General features: G+C 43.8%; 1 protein-coding gene across 8 annotated transcripts in view; it reads left to right on the top strand.

Annotated features, from left to right (window-relative positions):
* Positions 1 to 25,260, top strand: part of ALS2 (alsin Rho guanine nucleotide exchange factor ALS2) — a 1,241,906-nt gene that overhangs the window by 327,586 nt on the left and 889,060 nt on the right. For all 8 annotated transcript variants that reach the window (XM_069615500.1, XM_069615498.1, XM_069615499.1 and 5 more), the window contains 2 exons: positions 17,297 to 17,465; positions 22,019 to 22,115. In XM_069615500.1, coding sequence (XP_069471601.1) covers positions 17,297 to 17,465; positions 22,019 to 22,115 — 266 coding nt within the window. The remainder of the gene's footprint in view (positions 1 to 17,296; positions 17,466 to 22,018; positions 22,116 to 25,260) is intronic.

The raw sequence follows: 25,260 nt of genomic DNA, 5'->3' as shown, positions 1-25,260 counted from the left end.
TATGTTATGTTATCTTGATTGGGGCTTGTTTTTGGTCTCCCAACCAATTCATATGGGTATTAAGAATAGTAACCAGTGCTGGCAATAGTTGGTCCCGTATGATTGCTTTTGTGCAATTTTTTCAATGTCTTTGTATGGGATTTTTGTTTTGACTTCTTGTGATGATATTTCTGTGACTGAACTTATCTATGTATATTCTTTTTGGTTTAATTTGATTGTTTTTATATTCATGTCGGATTTCTGAAGAATTTGTATTAAAAAAACGGTGTCACAAATAAATATTAAAAATGCAATCCCTGGATCCACTCACACTGCCATGTAACAGCACCCTGGCTCCCTACAATGACAGGCACAGAGAGCAACGGACATGAATGCTGGGCGAGTACAAGGGCCATCACGAAATACAATCTCACAGCACCAGTTGAATGCCATTTGAAGAATGGGTCAGGGGCTGGAAAATCACTACCACTGATCAATGCATGCCCTGTCAAGGCCCAATACATGCAGGACCTGCCCTCTCACGCTGCAAATGACAACCACAAAACCACAGGACTATGCAGTTGCATGACAGCAATGCCTAATGCCCCAACAAGCACCTCCTGCATAAACAGATGACTCCTGAACCACAAGGCATAGGGCACCCATGCCTACAGAGCCAATGCAACAGTTCAAGACTGCAAAATGACAAAACAGCACTGCCAGACACTGATGGCATGTACACTGCAAACCATGTGAATTCATTGTGACAGGCATGCACAAAACACAAACCTGCACAAGAACAACAAATAACTCAGCAGGGCACTACTTAACAGCACACCGCACCACAGGCCAAACACACACAACATGCACATTTGATATCCTATCACAGGCCATGTCTGGCACAACTTACTTGTGAGTTTTGTGCACAGTGCATCTCTAAGTGACAATGTACATGTAGCCCCATAGTATATCACACATCAGTGAGTAAATGGTAATGAAAACCATATCGTTCAAATGCAACATAACTGCATTAAGAGAGCATCCTTCAGCAAATTCTCTAACATGATACGCATCCTCAATTCACTGTGACTGACCTGTGTCCTGTGTTCTTTGTAAGGGTGCAGAAGTCAGAGTTAGACACAAGGGTGATATGATTTTGGGTAAAAACATTTACTAAAGAAAAAAGGGTTGGAAAAATACCTCTCTGTCCATAAAACTAAGAGGGGGTTCACTTCCTCTAAAGAAGCTAATGAAAATGTCAGGCGGTCCAAAACAAAGTCAGTCCCTGTTGTGTCCAAAGAAAACCTACTTCTGCCCCAAACATTAATATATTACTAGAACTGTGCAAGCAATGACTTTACTTCAAATAAACAGGGTTCTTGGTGTTCTCAGTAAACCGAAAAGTCTCCAGGCTCGCTGGTAATTAAGTGATGCAAAAATATGTTCCAAAACTAGGGTGATGTTCCTTTCTCCTAGGGTTATTATAGCAAGTTCCAAATCTAGGGTGAAGCTCCTTCACCTAGGTTTATTCTTCAGAAAAACTGGATAGCACACAAACGATTATTGCCTGTATTCTCAGTCCTTCAATTCCCCTAACATGGCATACTCCTCTACCCAGTATAGGTTTTTACTTTGACAGTTCAAGAGTCTTTGTTCCCCTGATTTCCAATCTTCTAGGTGATAGCGAATCCCAGACTCACAAAAGTGTTTTTTATTAAATGTCTCTTTCGCTGGTTCTCAGACCCTCCTGGCTTTAGACTTTGGTTTTTGATATGGGTGTGGGTCCCAAACTGACACAGGTTTGCTGCCCCTTGGTTTCGCTCTTGGTATCACCTTCAAATAAAAAGCATTGTCCTCGCATTTCTTCTAGTGTACTATTTTCTTTTTTGTGTTAATATCAAATGTGGTGCGCACCCATCCCCAGCAGCCTTCCCACCTCCCTATCCCCAAAGCCCATCCGCTCCCACCTCCCTTGTGCCCAGTGAAATAGTGGTCACTTGACCTTGCCAGCCTGCTTGGGCACTGTATGGCCCACATTGCGCAATGCCCCCTTGTATGGTGGAGGAATGCTCTGATTCCTGGCCCCGGATGTATTGCTTCGTGAAGAGCATGCTTGCATGCATGGATATGCCCTCAATGTGCTCCCTCATTCTCTGGCCCACAAATGTGATGGCAGCAGTCGCCATTGACAACTGCCAGCACTGGCGGTCCATTGACTGTTGGGCAGAGTTATATGCAGTACCCTTTGGGAACACCGCACTCAATTAGGACTACAAGTGACAGTACAAATTCACCTTTGGTGCAAGCCTGTACTACACAGTAAAGTGGTAGCGATGGCTGAGCAGCCAGTCTTATCTCAAGAGTAAGTGAGCAGTATCAATAGTTACACAAAGGACAGCAATTACTATGATTCAAACAAACACTGACTCAAGATTTCTGAGTAAATGAATATACATTTATTTACACATCAATTGTAAAACATTTCACTAAAGTAAAGCAGTTGAAAATCACACTCTTAATACACTACACCACACCCAATAGATTCTGGACAAGTTAGGCTCAAAATGAAGCGTGAGCTAAATGGCACACCAGCAAAAAGACAAAGACAAGAATTGAGCAGCACCAACAAGTAAGTAAGCAGGGCAATCTAGAAAAAGGAACTACAGTGATGAAATCAAATGAAAGGGGTCTGGCTCAAAGTCAGTGGACCAAAGTCTTTGCTCAAGATCACACAGTTTAGGGTAGTTTGCGGTTAAGTCTTTGCCAAGAGTTCAGGACGAAGTTGGTCGGCAGAAAAGTTAGCTTAAAGAACGGAGAAGGACAAGCCCTCGGATTGGCGAAAGGTTTCACAGACTTTCACTGCGGCTGGACGAAACGAACAACTGAGTTTGAACAGTACCTTAAATGGAGAAGAAGGCTGTAGCTGAGGCGGACGTTCTTGGCAGGTCCTGCAGGCTCACGGTTCCTGAAGCAACTGTCGGACTGACATGAAGTAGGAAGACTGAAGGGTCCTGCACTGCCCAGGGAAGAAACCAGCAGCAGAGCAAAGCAACAAATAAAAGGTGCGCTCCTTAAAACGCAAGCAGGGTCCGTTCCTCCTGGCTATCCGGTTCACTGTAGCTCTGTACAGCAAATTCGACCAGAAACGGGAGGCCTGGCGAGCAGTTTGGTAAGCATGTTGTTCCCACCAGCTCAAGGGGAGAAGATTCCTTGCAGATCTTCCCTGTCGTTGGAGTATGAAGATTCGGACCTGCAGCAGGACTTCACCGGGAGGTTCAGTCGTGGTAGAGGTCCTCTTCTGTCAGCTCCTCTTCGTTTCTCTCGTTCCAGTGGTGACTCTGCCTTTCCAGCCCCAGAGACCTGCATTTTATGTAGTATTCCCTCATTCACACATCCTTGCTGTCAATAACACAGCTGGGTGGCTGTTCCGCCGGGACAGCCACCACAACCAATCAGATCAGAGTGCAGCATGGGTCTCCAAGGAGACCCTGTGCAGGGAGTCCTAAACCCCTCCCTCACATCCTGTTCTCCCCCCCCCCCAGACATGCAGGCGTCTAAAGAGGGCTTCTGTGCAGAAAGGAACCTAACCTGGTTTGGCGCGCAGAGTAAAACACGAGAAAGACTTTTACAAAAAGAAATGGTGACTAAACCCAGCCGTAACCGTATAAAAACATATATGGTCTAGCAGGTTTAAGTTCGAGCCTACCAAGATGGCCTAAAACAATACCAGGGCTATTTAAGATAACCGCGGTAGGAAAAATAGGGTAGATACCACTGCCACCAGCCAAGTCTTAATGAAAAAGGAGCGAAACAATGCTCCAAGAGAAACAGACAAAAAGGGATACGTATTAACCCTTTCCAGAACTCTATTTAAGATAGTTTGTACTGGGTCTGTGAGTTTGAAAAGAGACTAATAAAGTCAATGGCAACTTTACATGTTCTGGGAGACAGTCAGTCCCAGAAAATGGAGTCGGAGTTGGGAAGTCAAAAAGACAACCCTGTGTCACTGCACTGAAGGTGCTGTGTAACACACAGTAAAAAGATGTTGCCTATGGAGTAGGTGAGGCTCCACAGTCTATAAACACTAGAAAATGTTAGACACACACAGCAAAACACAAGTAAGAGTGGGAGAAAAAGGCTCACACTCTTACCAGGTGAAAAAAAGAAACCCCAGAAATCCAGCAAAGCTTCTGAGGGACTCAGTAGGTAAGGGAAATTAGCCATTCTGGACAATTCTCCCTAACATTGCCTTGCAATCCTCATTGAGGATCCCTGTACACTGTCCTGAATGGCCTGCAGATGCTGCATCTGCAGCTCTGCCAGGTTTTGTGTGGTTACCTGGCGTTCCTCCATGGCTTCCAGCCTCCTCCAGATTGCAGCCAGTGAATACAGAGGCACTGGCTGTGGGCTATGGAGAGGGCCAGGGCTGAAGCAGGGGCACAAGTCGCCTCCCAGGACTAACCCCTACTTGTCCCTTTCCTGGTATACTCACCTGCCAGGATAAAGCTCCCACTACTGTGACGTGTACTCTGTGATGAGGCTTGTTCCACACTTTGCACACTTAACTCCTCAATGGGGAAAGTTGAACCAACAACGGCTTCTTGAGTAAGTCTCTTGACTTGCAACACAATTGGACAACCTTTTATAAACATGCTGTACAAAACAACAATGATTCTCAAATCGATCTATTTGCCATAAGCAATGCAGGTTACAGATCTCTCCCCTTGATCCTTTCTACAAGGGGGTCTTTTCTCCTGTCATCTGGAATTTCTCTCTTTCTACACAACCTATTGGCCGCTGGCAATGTAGTTTACAACTTTCTCTCAAATATCTGGGACTGCTACATGTAAAGTGTCTTGATGCTGTTTTCAGCTTTCTTTGGCCTTGGCAATGCAGATTATAATGTCCCTTTGCTGAACATCCTCTTTTTGGAAAATTGTATTCACTTTGTTTAATTATTGCCCCCTTTTGACTTTGGCAATGCGGGGTACAATATTCTTCTATTCAACATCTCCCTTTTGGGAAATTACATTCGCTTTGCTTAGTTATTGCCCCCTTTTGGCTGTGGTAACGCTGGTTACAATATTCTCCTGTGTGCTTTAGTTTTAAAGTTTGGTATTCAAAAGTCCTCCTCATCTTTTTACTGTGTGTTACACAGCACCTTCAGTGCAGTGACACAGGGTTGTCTTTTTGACTTCCCAACTCCGACTCCATTTTCTGGGACTGACTATAGGGGTTAGTCCTAGGAGGTGAGTGGACCAGGAAGAAGATCATTTAAAGTACTGTAACTGTGGTAGAAAGTTCCTGCAACTGACCGTTAGTTTTGAAACATCCTGAATTGATTCTGGGAAGGGTATCCATCCCTGGTCACAAGGATTCTTGTTATCTTTGTTTGAATGTAAGCTATTTTGCAAAGCTGAAACTTCCATATAATTCCTGTATGATTTGTTTGTATGTATTATTGTGAGGGACTGATAACTTTTGGACATTAGGTCCTTTTCCTTTAGCCTTAGTTTGATAGGTAGGGAACTACTTGTTAGGTTAGGGAAAGATAGGTTTTTGTTTCAACCTTTATCATTTAATAAATGGTGACTCATGAGAAAATTTCACTTATGTATCTGTTTCCTATGTCTGACTCCTCACAGCTGCCAGCGGTGGAGGTCACCTGGGCAGTGTAGTGCCCCGCCTTATAAGCTTGAATCGACTGTGAACTGTTGGGGGGGATAATGATATGCTGTCATTCATCATGCATATTTGTAAGTGGGCTAACGAGACACTGATGCAATATGTATAGCGATTTGGCAATGGCCCTTTATACATACAAAATACAAAGAATACTTTCCGGTCTCTGGCCAGACAGACCCTTCAAGAGCATAACCATATATTAGCATTTCCTATCTATAAAGTAAAAAGGAAGGGGAACACGATTTTCCTTCACTATTGTCCTTGGGGGAGATACCAGTACTACTTATTAAGTGCCTATCCTCTTTGTTTGTTTTCTGCACTTCCCTTTAGTGTCATCACCAGTGTACTGGCTTACTCTCTTTGATTATGTAATTGATCCCCTGAATGGACGCCGATAATTTAAAACCGCTGTCAGCTATCTTGAAGTCAGACTAAGCACTGATGTTGTTGCAATGGTCTGTGTCCCTACTCCGATCAAGCCAGGCGATTCCTTTATTTGTATGTGGGCATAGTGTGGAAGCCATAGTAGTAGGAGCATTATCCTGGCAGGCTAGTCCACCAGCAAAGGGACAAGTTGGGGTTAGTCCTGGCAGGCGAGTGGACCAGGAAGAAGATAATTTAAAGTACTGTGATTGTGGTAGAAGGTTGTGTTGGAAAAGAAGTGGCAATTCCACTGCAATGTTTAATGAACTGTTGTATCCTGACTAAAGTATAACTTTCTGATAAAGGTGTTGCCTATGAAAAAGAAATGCAATGTGATAGAAAGTGATAGGTCTTTTGAGAAAATAACTCTTTGTATTGACTTTTTAACTTGATATATGAAGAGAGCGTCTTTTTGGTTCGCCAAGCGGAAGGTTGTGAAAAGTTTAACAAATTATCGTAAGAGTGAGAAACCTTTTTGGAGCTGAAATACTCAATTTGCCAATTGAAGGACATACTGGATGAAAAGAACTGTGTATTCTACTTGACGTGGAACTTGGCCAGTGAAAAGAACTTTCTTGCAACTGAACTTTGGTTTTGAAACATACTGAATTGATTCTGGGCAAGGGGATCCAGCCGGTCTTCTGTAAATGACTGGAGAGACTTACTTTTTGCAAATACTGCAAAGCGGTGCCCCTACCTGCCGTGAATATAATGGAGTATGTGTTTCCTTCTGCAGTTCACTTAATTCATTGCGAAGGATCAGAATTCCTGCAAGGGAAAGTCTCCATCTAGAGAACAAATATAACCCTTAGGTCTAGCCATGGCAGTGACGTATGCCTATAACCAAACGTTCAAAAAAGAAATACAGTGGATCAGCTTTTTCCAACATCTCAACGATACTCTGGAACCTGCTTCCCAAGTGAAAACGCACAAAGGTGAGCACCTGACCTTAAGGAAAGTGGTAAAAAACCATGGCTCTTTAACATACATATCTAACACGCCAAGCCAGAAGTCATTGTCGAAGAGAGGCCAAACACTGTTGACCACTGCACAATGGATTTGGTTACACAACAAGTTACCCAAGCACCTGTGATTTAATCCTACTTCGAGGATCGCCCTCTTTCCCCCTTTCACCCAATATTAAACTATCCATATTCCTGCAAACACACCACATGCAAACCACCTATCCACGCACACACCACATGTATAACACCTCCACCCCACTGACACCAAACAGCAGAACTCCATATCCCTTCCAATAACTTACACAATACCAACCCAGCCAATGCATCCTTGCATCACAGGCACATAAGGCCTCCAATATTGACTTAAGCATGTGCACACCCACTAAACCATACTACCTACAAATAAAAAAAGCACACATAATCACTGTTTTTTCCAAACTGTATTAACAGCGCTGCAGTAAAAGCACTCTTGCACTCTCCCTCTCCTCCCACCAACAAAACTCCCACTAACAAAACCAGCCCATATCTCATTTTCAGATCTTGCAGAACACTTGGAGACCATGCAAATTACAGGACTGTGTGGTATAAAACACAGTAACATGACATAGTACAGCGGCCTTTGTCTGCCTGGCTGACTGGTTTTGCTCCTCCCTCTGACATATGTGCTGATGCTCTGCTAAAGGGGAACCTATGTTTTCACCTCTACAGCACATATAAAGATTACAAAGGGGGAAGGGCCTGCCTTATTGGTGGAAAAGTGGTCAGTACTACTCTATGGCAGCCTCTGCTTGGAGAGGATAGGTGACTATGGGGAAGTTCCTTGTGTCCTACCTTCTGAGAATGCATTACGTAGCAGGTCTCTTCCCTTGGCCCCCAAAGTCCACCATCTCTCCCCAGCAACCCTCTCTAAGGTGCGTTCCTTACATTTACCAGTCATTAAGGCACTTCCTTATCCTCAGGGTGTCCCCAGGAATCTCTTCTAAAGGGTTTCTGATTTTGTTCCCGTAACCCCATGGAAATAGGACTTTTTCTGGAGGCATGTATGTTGGAGTCTATTCAGAGTGGATAAGGCTGGAGGCTTTTAACACTGAGGCCTTGGACTTACAGTGAGGGCCCTTCCTTTCCGAAGTGCAATACCAACATTTTCAATACCCTTCCGAACTGCAGTCTCCTTTGGGCACCTCTCACCATCCACGGTGCGTTACTCTTCTCCTGCTCGTCCCACCTATCAGTGACTTCCACCCCTGCCACTTCAGGGACAGAAGGCCACAGATTCTTAGAGGCATTATGTTTACAATGCTCCTTATGCTTCTGAGGAGTGCCATGTCTTTTCTGATTTACACAGAGACCCACTGGTCTGCAGACACAGCTGGTAGCTTTGGGTTTGGACACTTTGGAGTCAGCTAAGTGCTGATGCATGTCTGTAGAACAAGCATCCAAAATGTGCTTGATCATGACAAGATTAAACAATCCCCATATTTATCCACTTAATTGCTTGTTATCCATCCATTCAGGTTTGTCATGACACCGTTCACCCAGATTTCCCAACTCCTGTTATCTTACTTCCATGATTCTCTGACTCTTCTTACAGAAGAGTCAGACTTTACCCAAAATTTTCACAAGGGAATTTTTTCATACAGCTATACTTATTTTGGTCCTTTTCCTGCAACACCAGAGTGCTATCACCTCTATGTTGAGGCGAGTGGCCAAGTAAGAAGACTGCTTTGTCCTCTTCTTTAATGCTGTGCATGGTGCACACAAGGACAAAAGATGCTAAGCAAGAAAGCAAATCTGATTGGATCACACACATTCCAGCCAAATCTTTTGAAAGAAGCAGACAAAGAAGGGATGTCATTTCCATTATTAGTCAATCTCTTCATTTCAAGAAAATATCTTCAGAAAAGGACAATAAGTCAATATAAAATAAAATCAAACACATTTTATTTGAATAACAGAGCATTAAAACAATTGCTTCCACAAAATAAACAGATGTTTCCTACACACAAAAAACGAATAGGAAGTATGTCCGAAAACCCAACAGCATCCAAAACCTAACTCAAGCGATTACATAGCAAAGTGATTAAGTCTAATAAATATGCGGAGCACTAGATATCGACGAAATTTCCCTTTTGTGAAACACATTTAGCCCTTAAAAGCATTGCAATATTAGCAAACTGCAAAAGGGCAGTCACAGTTTTGACTATTGAGGAGCGCAAGAATGTGAAATAAAGCAACCTGGACCTGACTAAAGATCCTGCGCCTCAGGACTGGTAAAATAAACGTTTTCCTAATGGTTTCATAGGCTAGACAGAAAGAAAGCAAATGACACATTTCCTCTGAAAGTGCATCACAAAAGCATACATTTTTATATTTGCTGTTACTCCATTTACATAACACACTGAACTGTTACTCCATTTACATAACACACTGAACAGAGGCAGAGAAGCCCTCAGTTTCATTAATGCACCAATTGAAGTATGATTCATAGCCAACATACCACTTCAGTGGTATATATAAATAGAGGCTTTTGATAATTAAAAGTCTCTCTAAGATCAGCCTTATTAAGAAGACATTTCTCGACCAGATCCTGTCTTTTAGTTCTATCCAACAGATACTAAAAGAGGTATGAGTACCCTAAATTGGCAAGGTCTATTTTTACACAACATAACCTGGCCAAACCAAGGTTTACGTCTACTTTCCACACATTTACTTTGGACAAGGCTTTGATTTTATTTTCGTGGCATTTCCTTGCCCACTGCTTTGCCCTTTTCGATTGCATTTTCAATAACGTTAGGGTCTACCTTTTCTCCTTCAATTCACTCTTAGGCACAAGGTTTGGCTTTTGTCTCTTATCCTTCTCGTTTGAAACAGACACTGCCTTTCTTCTCAGGACTTGTGGTACCACAGCCACTGTAATCTTCTCTTGGGGTAAAGTGCCCCACTCAAACTCTTCTTCTCCTCCTCTTTCCTCCCTTCTCCAGGTTTTCTCTTTCTTTGCTGTTCTGGTTTTAGATTCCTCTTAAATTGCTTCCACTCCCCACTGTAGTTCACCTCCACCACTCTCCAGTCCTTGCTTCTTTTTCAACCATTCTCCAGCTCCAAAATATTAAGATTTTCCAACCCTGCGCTCCAAAATTCCCTTTCACTTCCATCCTGGCTTGAACTGCATAGTTTTTTCCCTGAGTGGGTGGAAAGGTCAGGGGTTCTGTCTGAGAATGCTCACTGGCATGACAGCTTTGTATCCCTGGGACAGGGATAGAAATGCCTTAATAAGTCAGCCATTTAGTATTTCTTTTGTTTTTGGAGCTGCTCTGGTGGTACTGCTGTGGTAGATCTCCCACTCTTGATGGAGGACTTACCCTTCTTGGAGTTCGGGTTTGGCTGCCATCTGTACTCAATGCTTTAGAGAGTGTGTGTGTGCTATAATGCCCTTTTTGCTGGTCTGTGAGTTTAGACACGATTCCCTTGTATTCGAGTGTGTCTCCCATTGATTTCAATGAGGTTGATGGCCGCAGGAGACTCCCTTTCTTACCAGGGTTGCAGCTGCAGGGAAACATTAGTTTGCATTTCCTCAAGTCTGCCTGTAGTGTGGAAAATAAATGAAGTCCTCTGTGTGTCTGGTTGTTGCACAGGGAAGAGGTGTGCTCCTCCCTGTTGTCCAGGGAGTTAAAAGTGAGGTGCAGGTCTCCCATAACCTTTCTCTTTAGAGTGGGGAAGGTGCGTCTAAGGGATGATTAGGGAGCCTCTATGCTCTTTCTTTTCTTGTAGCTGTACTCGAGTTTCCTGGGTCCACTATGGATTTTCTCTCTGATAGAGAGGGGTTCTGGGAGAAGCGGTTCTTATTTATTTGGTCCTTCAAAATGTTCTAGGAATCTTGTCTTTGGGATATGTTCTAAGAGTCCTCCCTGGTGCTGTTGGCGTGGTGATATCACTCCCAGGCCCATGACCAGGGGGTTTGCTTTTTCACATAGCACTGGTCTCCAGGTTTTCAGAGACAGATTTGGTGGCAACAATGAGGTGCTGCAGGCAAGCAGCATCATGGAGGACCCACTGGAGAAGGCGTTGAACCAGAGACCACTTGGGACACATCATACAGGGCTTCTCTTCTCCTTCAAGGGTGGTGTTTAGGGAGACACTCAGAGAAAAGCTATTCAGTCCAAGCCCTATTTAAAGGCCACCTCTCAGGACTGCAATGAAAATGAATTTTGGAGTACAGAGTTGTAGAGCGGTCTAAAACTTTTAAATGCATTCAAGTGTGTAAATCAAAACGTTTGTAATGAACACTTAATTAGCACCTGGAGACAAATGCTAGAATTCTGACATTTGTAAATCCCATCTACGCCACCCCCCCCCACATTCATACATACATACATACATACTGTTACAGTAGGCCTACTGAGGATGTACAGAAGGCTGAACATGGGATAGATTGTGTTTCACACGTGTGAATTAGGTTTTGGAAAAACATTGTGTAAGCTTGGTAAGCACTTTGTTACCATTTTCGCATTGGTCGCACGGTGAAAGAGAAATACTGTATCCTTGGTGTGAGAATCTCTTGCCAGGATACAATGCTTATGTAAATTTGTTAACTGGAAGGGTGCAGAAGGAGGAGACTGACACAAAGGTGGCATGGCTGTTGGAATAGACATTTATCAGTAATGAACATAAAGATAACATCAAATTTTTCCTAACTTTAAGAGGGGTTTCCCTACCTCAACTAAAAGTGCTAATGGATCTGTCAGGATGTCGTTGCAAATAAAGAGTCCACTGTCCTGTGTCAAAACCCTACTTCAGTCGCTCACGCTTATAACTAAACTAGAGAGGTGGTGGATCTTCTCGGTCCAGAAGAATGGCCCCCTTCTTCTGGACAGCAGATCACAGTTCCAGGTGTTAGGTGGGACCTTTACCTGAAGGAATGACTCACTTCCCCAGGTCCCAATCCCTTTCCAAGGTACAAAACAAAGTTCCAGGTTGTAATGCCAAAAAGCAGTAAAGTTAGTAAAGTTCTCAATTCAGACTCAAGCTGTAAAGTTCCAGTTCAAGCATCAACATTCCTTATTTCCCATAGTTGCTTCTTCACTATTGGGTTCCTAGAAAATGCCTCCTTTCTCCAGGTATCTTGACACAAAGTCAGGGGGAATGACTCCCTTCCTCTGGCCTTCCTTGGTTCACACTCTCTTAACATTTACATTCTCAGTTCACAACACCAGGGGGAATTACTCCCTTCCCTTGGCCTTTCCTGCCTTTAGTGTCACAATTCACAACACCATGGGGAATGTCTCCCTTCCCCTGTCCTTTTGTAGCCTTTTATCACAGTTCACAACACCATGGGGACTTTCTCTATTCCCCTGGCCTTTCTTAGGCTTTGTATCGCAATTCACAACACCAGGGGGAATGTCTCCCTTCCCCTGGCCCGTCTCAGGCTTTTTATCACAGTTCCTTTAGTGATTTGTTTTGGCTGACCTGGTTCACCACCCTGCCTGGTAATGCCACAAAGAAGATGACTAGTGATACTTTCCCTCTCAGGTTGTGGGTCCCATACCCTGCTCTATTCTCTGTATTCTACTCCTAATAGACCTGGTTTACTCTCCTGCCAGGTACCATTGTTTAGAGTATTCCTCTGTGTTATCATATTGTCTCAGGAGGATAGTTCAGGGGCAACACGCTTGCCTTGGAAGCAAGACGACGCTGAGCAACACAGGTTTGATCCCGGGTACGTGCTTAGAGACCTGTGGCTATTAAGCGAGCTGTAAATGACCAATTACACTGGCTCCCAGACCCTTGGTTTGAGGTTTCTTTTGTCCCCTTTTCTGACCCCTGACAGCCCATGTACCTTCTGGGTCTCTGTCATTCCTCATTTGGCGGTCTCGGGCACTTCCAATGTCCTTGTTAGCTTCTCTCACCCTCCCGCTGCTTCTGCGGTCACTTGCATTGGTTTTGCAGTTTTTCATTCTGGTCGGGCTGCGCTTCTCTCCATGACCGCGCTGTCCGGCTGCTTCCTGCGCCAGGACTCCCATTTCCCCAGCTCTCCAGTCGACGTGTGCACAGCAGACCGGGCAGGCTGACCTCGAGTCCCCTTCTTTCCTGTACAGCAACCACTCCTTCTTTCCGTGCTGGACACCCTCCCAGTTTGTGGTTCCTCCTGGCAGAGTCTGCCGACAACGTAAGTCCTTCCTCTGTCTTTATTTGGAATGGGCAATGGCGTCTAGACCACTTATTCAGGTTCCAATGGCGATTTGTTATGGCTTTGCACCTCCTCCTCATCACAGCACCTCTAAATGAAGTCATGGTCAAGTCATACCTACTGTTCCTCGTCTCAGTGACTGCTGCCTCATCAACCTCGCAGACATACATGTTAGAGTGTAATATGGAGGCGTGTGGCATGGGGCAAGGGGGTGTGAAGGAGTTGGGTGGAGAGTGAGAGGTGTTTTACTGTGTTCTGCCGAGACGTCCTCCCTGATCCCCAGAGGGGAAGTCTCTCCCCGTGTGATCCTCCTGCTGAGGACATTCTGCCCTTCCTTGATGAGAGACCATCTTTCATATACCAAAGCACCGACATTTAAAAACAAACTTTGTCCCTCCCTTCTGATTGACAGAAGTCCGAAAGGTACGTATTGGTTGAGACCAACAAAAGGGTTTTTTAAATGTGGAACCTGTAGCATGTGGAACCTGTAGCATCCCGATTGCCAAGAATTTGGTAACCAGCAAGGTATAAAAGTCTTGATAAATGATTTAATTAACTGCTGTACCGAATTTGTGGTATACGCATTAGTGGGCGTGTGTCTGAAAGTGTACATATGGAGCACCATCCGGCAGCTCCACACCAGAATTAGAGAACACATTTCGAGTCTTAGCAAACAGGACCATAGTCTGCCATTAGCGATACATTGGCAAGAATTTCATCAAATAGATGATGTGAAAGATATCCAATTCATTGGAATAAAGAAAGCCCAATTAGGCAAAAGGAGAGGTGACCTGCAGCTCAAGTTAAGGCAAATTGAAGCAAAATATATCTGCAATTTACAGTGTGTTCAACTAGGGCTCAATTCTGAGATGAACGTGTTATGATGATATTGCCAAGTTAATTTTGACATAAAAGTTGCATGCATGAAATGCCAGTTTCCAGTAACCAATAATTTATGTCCCCATTTACTAATTTATAGCCATGGTTTAAGTTCAGATAATTATTGATCCCATACTTTATCTGATTCCATCCAGGAGGGATTTAGCCATTTAATCTGCACATGCCGCTCAACGAGTCAACACAAGTGTGGTCAGTGATGAAATTCATATTCTATGAGGTTCAGACCTATTAGAGGATTATTTGTGCTAAATTTTGACCATCCGGCTTCTAGTCGATGCATTTTTAAACATGGAGAATAGGGTCTATCCATGTTTTTTTCCCTTGGTGATTAAGACAGCTCTATGCTGGGTAACCCCAAGCTAAGAGAAATCACATACTATTTAGCGAGTTCACTATATTCTTCTAAGTTATACCTTCAACCTATTGCACACGTAACGCAATTCTGTGACCAACCAGCACTGTACATGATACAGATTCTGCTTGATTTACTCCACCTGACAACTCAATATGGACTGACCTCTTCAGCAGTTGTCATTCTCTATTCATGCAGGAAGATAGTACTTGATAATATGACATCTAAGAACATCTACATGTTACGCACCAGTATGGCACTACATCATAGTTAAAATTGTCATCAGATGACGTACTTTCATGGAATTGCGCATGCGTGTGAAGTCATGTGTGATGTCACACACATTATTTACATAATATAAGGCTAATTGAGATGTCGGCGGTTGCGTGCCACGAGATTGAACACAGCATTTAGCCCATCCAAATTGGAAGCTTTCAGGTAAGCTCTCCTACCTAGCAGGAGTTCACTGGTCTAAAGCCATGTGCACTGTGGAATTTTTGCAAAGACATTTTTTATATCAACATTTTTTATATCAATTTCAAGTACTGATACCATATATATAATGTAATTGGAACCGCCTACACTTATAGCGTTGCAGCCCGCTGCTATCAGCACCCTACATTGATTGCATATAAAGAATAGGAGACAAGTTGCCAATAGGATACTTGGATGAATCAGAGGATTTCCATCGCCATATTAGGTGAGAATAAATTGACAATATTACATGAATACATGCATAGCAGCTGCTCAAAGCAGTATGCTTACTTACTGCAGATTTGGATTTCAATTTAACTTTTAGTTAAACCAAGTTGAACAAACGGAGGAACAGAACAAGAGATTTGGCCTTTCTGTTACATTATCAAGTGTGGGACCACACCATACTTGGTTCCAACATCGAGTTTTTTGTGACGAATGTAGCATAAACCACATCAAGGGTAAGAGCCTACTTGCATATTATGCTTTTACTCACCTATCAATTAAACTATAGCATCTCATTGAGATGTAATCCCTTTTATTGACATTATTTCTCGATCCAGAATTCAGTTACAGACCAAATTGGTGAGTCGCCATTCAATCCGATGGTTATTGGGTAGATGCATGGGACCCAACACTGGGTTGACACCTGGCCATATTTACATATTTTCATTGATCCCCACCAGATTACACTGATCCTATGGATTTAGCCCATGAGACTGCATGTGACACGCTTTGTGATTATTTTAAGTGGCACTTCACTGCACAGGGGTCAGTACGAACCCATCCTACAAGAAGCTGGCATCTCACGCTTGCTATAACTTGAAATAATCACCCATGACAATATTTGGTTTTGGGACATAATTTCTGTTTGCAGGATCACACTATCACGTGGAAAGCACTTGAATGACATGGGGTTTTACAATGGAGGCTGCAATTAATTAATTAGAGGAACTGATCATTTCCTTTAATTTTAGTTTTATCCCTTTGAACCTGTTCACCCTGCCTGACACTGACTGGCATCATGGTATGCAATAACCATTGCTTGATAATATACTATTGCTTTTTGTGTAACTCATATCAAATGCAATGTGAATTTGTAATGTATGAATGATCAAAACCTTTGAAATGTGTACTTTTGTGGTAACAACGGTCTTGAGGATGACCGTCTGTTGATTTGTTGGATCTTGCCAATAAATCAAAACATATGTACAAGACAAATTTTGGACTTGATCAATAAGGACTTTAAGCTCTACTTATTACGAATTGAGGAACTGAACTAGGGTCATTGCACAGATCTACAACATACATTTCTTCTTCTTTCTTAATGTATCTGTATTGTTAAAACATATATTGCTAATGCTTAAACTGCTTGGCAACCCATGTTGTATGTTAATTGTTCTTTACATCAATCTCCTGATGCCTTACTGTTCAGCCACTCAGTGGGAGCTTGACTAAACTTTGTTAGATTGGCTTCCCACAACCCTCAATATTGGTTCTGAACACCCCACCAATAAAACGCATAACTAAGAGTTTAGGAGATTAGCTATTAGGAAATGTAATCATTTGAAGCTCTCTAAAAAGCCCCTTCATGCTGCAGTTACCCCAGTTCTGGAACTCCCTTCCCATTATTTGCTTGCTCTCCTGCCTACTTGAATTGCAGAAATAGTTAAACATTTATTTTATGTACTTAACAATCCCAATTTCGTCTTAACGTTTTATTTTATCATTGTAAATATTTCTTGCTCTATCAAGTTTAAATTTTATGTTTATTTCATGTTATATTTGTAGGTCTTTTAATTATGTATTTTAAAGATTGAGTTATCTGTTCTGGTAGTGTAGAGTTACAGTGCGCTGCTGCCTTCGGGTAGAGAAGTCTTAAATAAAAACTCTATATATTGTGTACCTGCCACTTGTGGCTTGATGTGTGGGATAGATCTTTTATAAATGGACCAAATGGGAAGCATTTGGGTTAATTGCTCTTGGGGGAGGTGGCTGCCGTTAATACAATTGTCATAGTTTGATAGCCTTCTTTTAATGCAGTTGGCCATTTATGTTCAACAGATGCAAATGCTATTATGTCCATAGTGGAGACGCAGATACAAAATGCAAAAAGGAAAAAGTAATAGCATGTTAAAGTGCTTTAGTATTATTAAAAATGTAAAGAGATGATAGTGAGAGAGTTTGATGACACATAGTTTTTCTTTTGAAATAATGTTTTCTCTTTCTTTAACTTTCGAATATATGTATTCTATGATCCTCTTTTTTTAGATGCTCTTTATTCCACTGCACCCTGTTTTGGTGAAAGAACTAACATCTCTTCTGTTCTTCCAGTATCACCCAGGCTGCTGAGGAAGGCTGGACGGGCACGTATGCGGACAGTGGCCCTAACGCCCACCTACAGCGGAGAGGCAGATGCACTTCTTCCATCCTTGAAGACCGAAGTTTGGAGCTGGGGTAGGGGCAAGGAGGGGCAACTGGGCCATGGAGACATCCTGCCCAGGTAAGCGCTTGTTTGATGGAAGGGGGTGGTGTGTTCTTCTCTTGCTGCCTGTCACTTGGGACAGTAGGGCAAAGATTTTAATTTCCCATTACTCCAGATTCAAACAGACATGTTTATTCAGTGGATGTCCGATCCATGTAAAATAACCCAGTGTCTCTTTTATTTCTTACTAAAAAGCAGTGTACATTCATAGGTGTCCAAAAATCGCAAATGCATTTCTGAACCAAGTCCGTCTTCAGGGCTGGACACTATACATATATTAAATAACATCACCCATCATAAAAATGTGCAAGTTATGCACACACATGGACAGGCAAGATCAAAATAAGCATATACATACACAATGCCTGGGAATGTAAATGCTTATTTTGAGCTTTATGAAGAAATAAGAGATACTGGATTATTTTACATGGACTGCCGGTGAAACCTGGATTCCCCCGACTACAGGCCCAACCTGGCTGCCCTTCACACTGACTTTCCTCCTTTCTCTCCTCTGTTCTTCATAAAAGGTTGTGGTGTTGGTCCCAAGATTAACAACGATACAGCACTTGCCCGCTTCAGACTTCACTCGCTCCTCTTCTAAACAGGCCTTGCGGATTATTTAAAATCCTGCTAGACCTGTAAATTGATTCAATTAGTTTACCTACTTCTAAGGAACTCATGGTGGCAACAGTACAGACAGACACAAGTGATCAGTTTATTAAACTGTATAAATGGGTGAGAAAGACGCCTAACATAAATCTAAGATGGGAGTAAGCTACAACCATCAAATAATAAGGCAGTCCTAGTGGCATCTTGTCAAAAAATATACTAAAAAAATCTATTGCCAATCCTTACCCTAATCATCAGAAAAGACAGAAGTGTTCACTAAAGGATAGGTCAAGATGGTATAACTGGGGTCTCCCTTGCCCACGGATTTTTAGTACGGGACAAGGTGGGACCCTCGAGCACAGCACACTCCTGAGATTCTCCAGCACAAGTTTACATTGTGGTTCCAAATGATCAGGGCCTTCTGTGGCTAAGTCTCTTTTACACCAAGTATTTTGCCTCATAGGATCTGATGTACTATTCACAACAAACAAATAGTTCCTTTCAGTATTCTCCCCATCGGGTTGTTTCCTTGCACCTGTGGATCCCCCTCAACCGGGCTCCAATCCTTTTTGTAACCTAGGCTTCCCTCAGTCGGGTTCACTACAGCCTTCCGTTCAAGATCTCAGCAACTGGTAACATTCAAGAGTCTTATTGTCTTTTTAAAACAACCATTTTTTGTGGAGAACCCTCAGCCAGGTTCACGCTTGTCGACACAATGTTTACGGGGTGTTACTTTTTGCTCTCATTCGTGGGCATCTGTCAGCCGGGTTCACCGTCCGGTTATCTATCGGTTCTCCCTCCAACTATCCAGCTGTGCTGATCTCCTTGTTTCTTGTCTCTGGAGTCAAGGACGGTACCATGGTAGCAAGTACGTCTCCCCGCCTCGGTTATCAGAGCGGGAGAGTCCTGTGCACCGTTGACACCTGTAATTCCTGGTCTTATGATCCCTTTCACAGAGGCTTTCCGGGTTCGGGTCAAAAGGTGCAAGGGCACTTCCATCCTTGTTGTCCTTTCCGGTCTCTCCGCATTTCTTCTCCGTTTGAACTGCCATCCTGAAATAGCTGCTTCTCATGCAGTTATCCTTGCTCAAAGTGTGCTCTCGTGCTCAACCTTTTATCCGTGTGGGGAAGGTAAAGGGCCGTCCGGTCTGTGTCGTTATGGTCAATTGACTGACTTTGCCTGACCCTTGTGTTGGGACACATCAGGTAAATGGCTTTGTTGTTAGTCCGTTGTCTGTCACAGTATGAGAAAGTGTTTGTGTCGGAAAAGGGGGAGGTAGATTTTCTAAGTATCCTACAGGGTTGGATGGGGAAAAGGTGTCATAAGAAAGGGGGTGGTTGGTTAACTCGGAAAGGTGAGCTTTGTAGGATTTGTGAATTGAATAGGGGAGATTGTGGGAAGGGTAGTGTGTTATCACAACAGATTGGGAGTTTGGGTATGTAACAAGAAAACAGGGATTCTGTGATATGTTGTTGCCTAGTGCAGCAGGGTTTGGGTTCTTATCGGATTCACCATATACAGGTGGGTCGTTGGATTTGGGAAAGGGAGATTGGTTGGGTGGAAGGGAGGTAGATGCGTTGGCCTACAAAGGTTTGAGGAATTTCATCCTCCTCTCCTTCTTTCCTGGTATAATACCGCACCTCACCTGGGGTATTCCCCCGGGCACAACCTCGGGCTCTCCTACCCAGGTGGTCCTCCCTCTCTCGTCCGCCCCCAGGGTTGGGATGTGAGAGAGCTAGCCCATCCCTGGCCACCTGAGTAAGGGATTCCCAAGGTCTACTTGCGAGAATACCCTCAGCTTTCTCACATACTCAACCTAAAAGGAATCCACTCAACCCATGGTGACAGGTGACAAACAACATGGTGACCAGGGATTTCTGTAAAATGTTGCATATCATCACAACCCCATTTCATACTTGGCACACTGCTCCCACCCAGAGCCCAGCCACGCACAGTAAATATCTTTATTTTGCATTTACAGCAAACTGTTTGTTTGCATTAAATGTCAAATAAAAGTTTCAAACATCCCAGAACTTCATTGTAATGGTAAACATGCGTTATTTACATAGTGCTTTTCCCAAAGCACTTTTCATAGAACATATTTACATCAAGGTCACATGCCATGTAAAATGGTACTCAACCTTCATAAAAACGACTCGATTTTGTGAGTTGTCGAGAAGATTTTGCAAGGCCTTTCCCCCCAAAGCAGCTCTTCCCTGCAGTGAAAAAATGGCGATGAATAATCGGAGAAGAGGAAGAAACACAGTAAGATGGATTCAGTTGACACAGTGGACAAAAGTAGTGTAGCACAGCCACAGAAGATGCCCTCATGAAGAAGACAGAGGTGGAGGCCACCCAGCACACCCCAAAGAGCAGATGAGGTGGAGCAGTGGTATCCCCATAACCTTCCCTGCTGCGGCGGCTACTCGCATTAAGGCAGTAGACCCTGGCTAAAATGGAAGGCAGTGGCAGTAAAACAGCCTGGACATCGTCCTAGCATGGAAGGTTTGCGTCAGCGGGAGGATAGTGATGTGCCCAAGCCACTACATCCAGCCAGTATAGTCCGATGAGGTACTAAGAATGCACAACATAGTAGGAATCTGCAGGAAACTCCTCTAGCAGGACAGCAGTTCTGCTTATTCCGGGACCCAGCAACAAGAGATAGCAAAGCGAGTGGGAACCCTTAAATGCCACAACCCTTAAGGGCTGGCCAAAGCCAGCCCACCATTCACTAAGGAAGTTGTTGGGGAGAAGGCAGTCGGGTAACCGACCATTTTTGCTGGCCATCTGGACTGCCCTTCAGTCCAGACCTCCCACACAGGATGTGATAGGTTAGAGCTTAGGGACTTAGAGTGGCCTAAACCAGTTTGAACCAATATGGAGGCTGCCAAGTGGGCCCACAAAGAGCGTGCCTGATCAGAACAGCCATTCTAGGCCTGCCACATGGTTGCATTGAGAAAAGGAAGCCCTAAAATACGAAGTGGGCAAGAGCCAGAACTACATTGATACCCCAATGGCTACTAAAGAATTACATTTGGGTACCATTGCAGTAAAATGACTTACACCTTGGTGAAACCACAATAAACTTACTGCTACCACCATCATATTTCCCAAAACCAATGTAGGGTGATTAAAATAACCCCAAGGCAAAACCTGGATGTCTGAGAGGCATCCCTGAAACTGTGTGCCTTTTGGTTGACCAAATACCATATAGTTTGGTAAAAAGGGTTGCAATGGCAGGTGAACGTCAGGAAATGTCCCCCTCACCTCCAAAAATAAGTGCGCGGTCCCAAAATTAGAAGTGAAGCAGAAAGTTGAGGCACCCTAAAATCCCCATTAATAGTAATTCTGTCTTAACAGTGACAATCCCTGACCCAAGCATTTTCCTCTGTTCTAGAAACATCATATCTGGTTTAAGATAACATGTGCTGTTTCCAGGAAATGTATTTTTCTGATCCCAATTAGAACAAAAAAAAATGGCAGCACCCACCTGACTTGCATGATTGTCTGCTCCCATGGACACTGCAGCTTCCTTTGCAGACCTTTATTGAATCACTGTGAATTCACCTTTTATGATTACTGCATTTTGAGACCAATCATGACCAGAATCTTACAGAGGCTTTTACTGTGGTGAAAAGGAAACAGCAATGCATATGTACAGTGTGTGTTCTCATTGTGCATATTTTAGATGCACGTTGACTTTTTAATTAACCACATTTTTTATGATGATTTCCTCTGGTGCCCTAATTCATTATAACTGCATTTCTGCTTTGATGATTGGGTGTTGCTGAACTGTTATCTGCCAAACACGAAAAATTATCGGACAATCACCCTACCTATGAGACACCCTTGTCAGCGTTGAGCAGTGACAATATTTTTAACTAGAGGTGTTATGGAGGCACTGCTGTAGCACATGTTTGATGTAAAATGTATTTATATTGTAACCTCCTCTTGACCTGTAGGCTCCAGCCACTGTGTGTGAGAAGTTTGGATGGGAAGGAGGTGATACAGCTGCAAGCCGGTGGCCACCATACTCTAGCTCTCACTGCCAGGTCACAGGTAATATGCTGTTACCATGGCTCAAGTTTTTTGTTTATATTGCATTCATGGCATAAACAGTGCCTGTATTGAAGACCTGGTGACAAGCTGTTTTTGTAAAAGATTGGGATTGTTATTCAGAGGTTACTCTCATAAGTAATGAATTGTTCTACCTTACGTTTTTTGTTGAACAGGATTGGATGATGCGGCAGAAGCCCATCTCCACTCTAAACCTGACTTTCTCTTGGACTGTGTGCATCTAAATTAGGAATTCTTTGCAGTTACATACAGAAAAGTGTTAAGCCCCATCGTTGTTTATTTGGGTCCATCAAAACATGGGATGAAGCAAATTGATAACCTGGACACATGTATGCCTCTGGGAAAGGATGCCGCACATTGTAGTCCTTTCTCATTGAAATCGTAACAGTGAGACGACTTACGAATATACTACTCTGTAGGAGTAAAATTAATTAAATCAACAAATCATCCAGGACCTTCCCCTTTTTAGACGATGCAGTACTGCTAAGGCTAGATTTCACAGTGTGGCGTATCTTCTTTCCTCCATAATTAGGGTCCAGTTGTTGATGGAACCATGGCCATTTTCAAGGCAAATATCCTTGGTTACAGTTTTACAGTTTGAAGGCATTGTTTAAGCACAAGGCACAGCACCTCTCCAAAATGTCCCACTAACTGGCTTAATCTGACTGTCCTTTTTGCTGCACCTGCAGGATTAAATGCCTTTAATCTCTGGGTGACTTTCACCTACCCTCATTATTTGTGTGTTTTTGCTGTCAGTTTTCGCCTCTGATACTTTTTTTCAACTCCCAGACTCTATAAAAACATTTTCTTGTTTGAAGCCATGCAAGTGTCGTTTCACTGTTTTAACCCACAAATGCACAATTCAGGGTACTCTGTGACCAGCTTTAGGAATTGGAGGACCTATTTCACAGACCTCTTCCTCAGTTTTGAGGAAGAAGGTGGGATTCCTATTTTTTTTTTAACAGCACCCTGTCCGGGTGATGCTTTTCTGAGTTCCACTGGTTCCAAGAGGGACCCAGCTGTAGCTACTAGTGTAAGAAGTCATCACCACACCTGGGGCAATGCAGGTCCACTCTCCCCTGGATCAGTGAGAACAACCAGCCTCAACCCCCTGCTTGAGGATCCACGCCTTCTGAGTCTTCAGAAGTGTCCCTGGACCAACCGGTGGACTGACCAGCTCTATCATGGGCTGCCTTGCTGCAGCCGCCACCTTTTGCGAGTGAATTCTTGGAACATTAAAGGATCTTCAACTTATGCAACAAGACAACTTCTCCTGCATTTCTAGCCTTCTTGCATGAGAGAAGTTGTGCTGGGCCTGTTCCTTTGTTCGGCCATTGAAGATTGCATGTCGTCGCCTGAAAGGGGTGACTGCCATTGCAGCACTCCTTCAATCCCTGGAGGCATCTGGAGGTGGTTTTCCCTGCGGAAGTCTTCATCTTTTCCCATTTGGGTTTTCTACTGGAAGCCGCCTGGAGCCGATTCCTAAGCAGCGTTACCAATTGAAACTAAATCCTGCTTCTGAAAGTGACCTCTACTCCCACAGCCCTTGGGCATTCCTTGACCATACCAAGCACACAATACTGTGTACCCAATGGATTCCGGAATCAGAGCAGTGGTCACTGGAGAAATCGGAGGCAGGGGGAAAGTTAACATACTTGTTCCTTTTCCTCTTCTGTTCTCCATAGGGTTACATTGGTGTACATTCCTGTCCCTAAACTACTCTTTCCTGACTTTGGTCGGTGGAGCTCTGGTTGAGTATCCCTTCCTAGGCCTATCCTAGTGACTGGGATTGAGTTTGTTTATGTACCTTTTTGACTTTATCATAACAAGTGGCATCTTCCGATATCTTTTTTATTTTTATTGTAATTTATATCAGGTTTTTCCAAAATACAAACAACAAACTTTTGTAACTACAATGGCTGAAGAGAAAACACCTTTACACCCCCCCCCTTATCTCCCACCCCCGGTACCGGTGTCTTCTCCAATTGCCCAACAATCCCTTTGGTTGTCTTCCTCAGCGTTGAAGTAAAGTAGTGTGCTCCTTGCTTGTCCGTGGCCACCTCCTGCGCCTATCCCGAGTTCTTAGTCCTCCGTCCAGAGCATGGAAGGCCCCCCCAATTGAAGATTCATACCTTCATATTCAGGTCATACAGGCCGCACCTCAAGACCCCCAATCACTTATCCAACAACACATTCCGTCAATTCTTTACGTATTTGGTCATAAATTCCCCACACAAAGACTTGTGGGATGCAGCCTTCCCATGTAGTGCTGCGGTGATGCTCTCCTTAGAGCATGTATTCAGCGCTACATTGATCCACTCCCTTTTACTTGGGCTTCGGACACCCTTCCATTTCATCACCAAGCAGGCCAGTGCCGCTAGCAGCAGGGGCTCTGCCAACCCCCTTATCCTGCCAGGTCTCCCTCAACTTCCTCCAGGCCAAACGGAGCCAAAAGAGGTTCTCGGGTACGTGAGACACCGTCTAGATCCTTGATCCAACCCAGCACCTCCTCTCAAAAGACCTTCACCCGTGGGCATCCCCACCACATATGCTAGTAATCGTCCCTATACCCGCATAAGCGCCAGCAGTCTGGGCACACCGCCTGAAACATCTTTGAGAGCCTGGCAGGGTCATATTGTCACCTGTGAAGGAGCTTAATGTCGTGCAGCTGGTATTTGCACAAAATCAAAGTCTGCGAGGCCCCCCTACAGAGTCTCAACCACAATGCTGTGTCTATTTCCATCTCCAGGTCACCCTCACATTTCTGTCTCAATTTTTCAGTGGATCCCTTCACTGCAATCACCAATTCCCTATACATGACCAAAATCAGGCCCTTCATTCCCGTTCCTTTATCCAAGAGCTTTTCAAAAGGAGTAAGGTCCCTCTGCACCCTATCCTTCCATTTCCCACTTGTGAGCACTCCTTTCAATTGCATATAAGAGAAGGCCAACAGGGTACCCAAGCCCAGGGACTCGAATGGGGAGCATTTGAAAAGCATAGTGAAATCTTGTTAGGCACGCCATCTTCAGGGCATTGAGGCGTCCAAGCCACAAACTTGTCAATGGTCCCCATTTCTCCTGGTCAGTGTGGAACCTAGTGAGCAGCGCGGGGAAGTTGGCCTCAAATA

Source organism: Ambystoma mexicanum, chromosome 9 (assembly GCF_040938575.1).
Source record: "Ambystoma mexicanum isolate Mex_15411 chromosome 9, UKY_AmexF1_1, whole genome shotgun sequence".
In the NCBI taxonomy this organism is placed as follows: Eukaryota; Metazoa; Chordata; class Amphibia; order Caudata; family Ambystomatidae; genus Ambystoma; species Ambystoma mexicanum.
The sequence above is the reverse complement of the archived record's forward strand: the minus strand, read 5'-3'. Positions and strand labels throughout refer to the sequence as shown.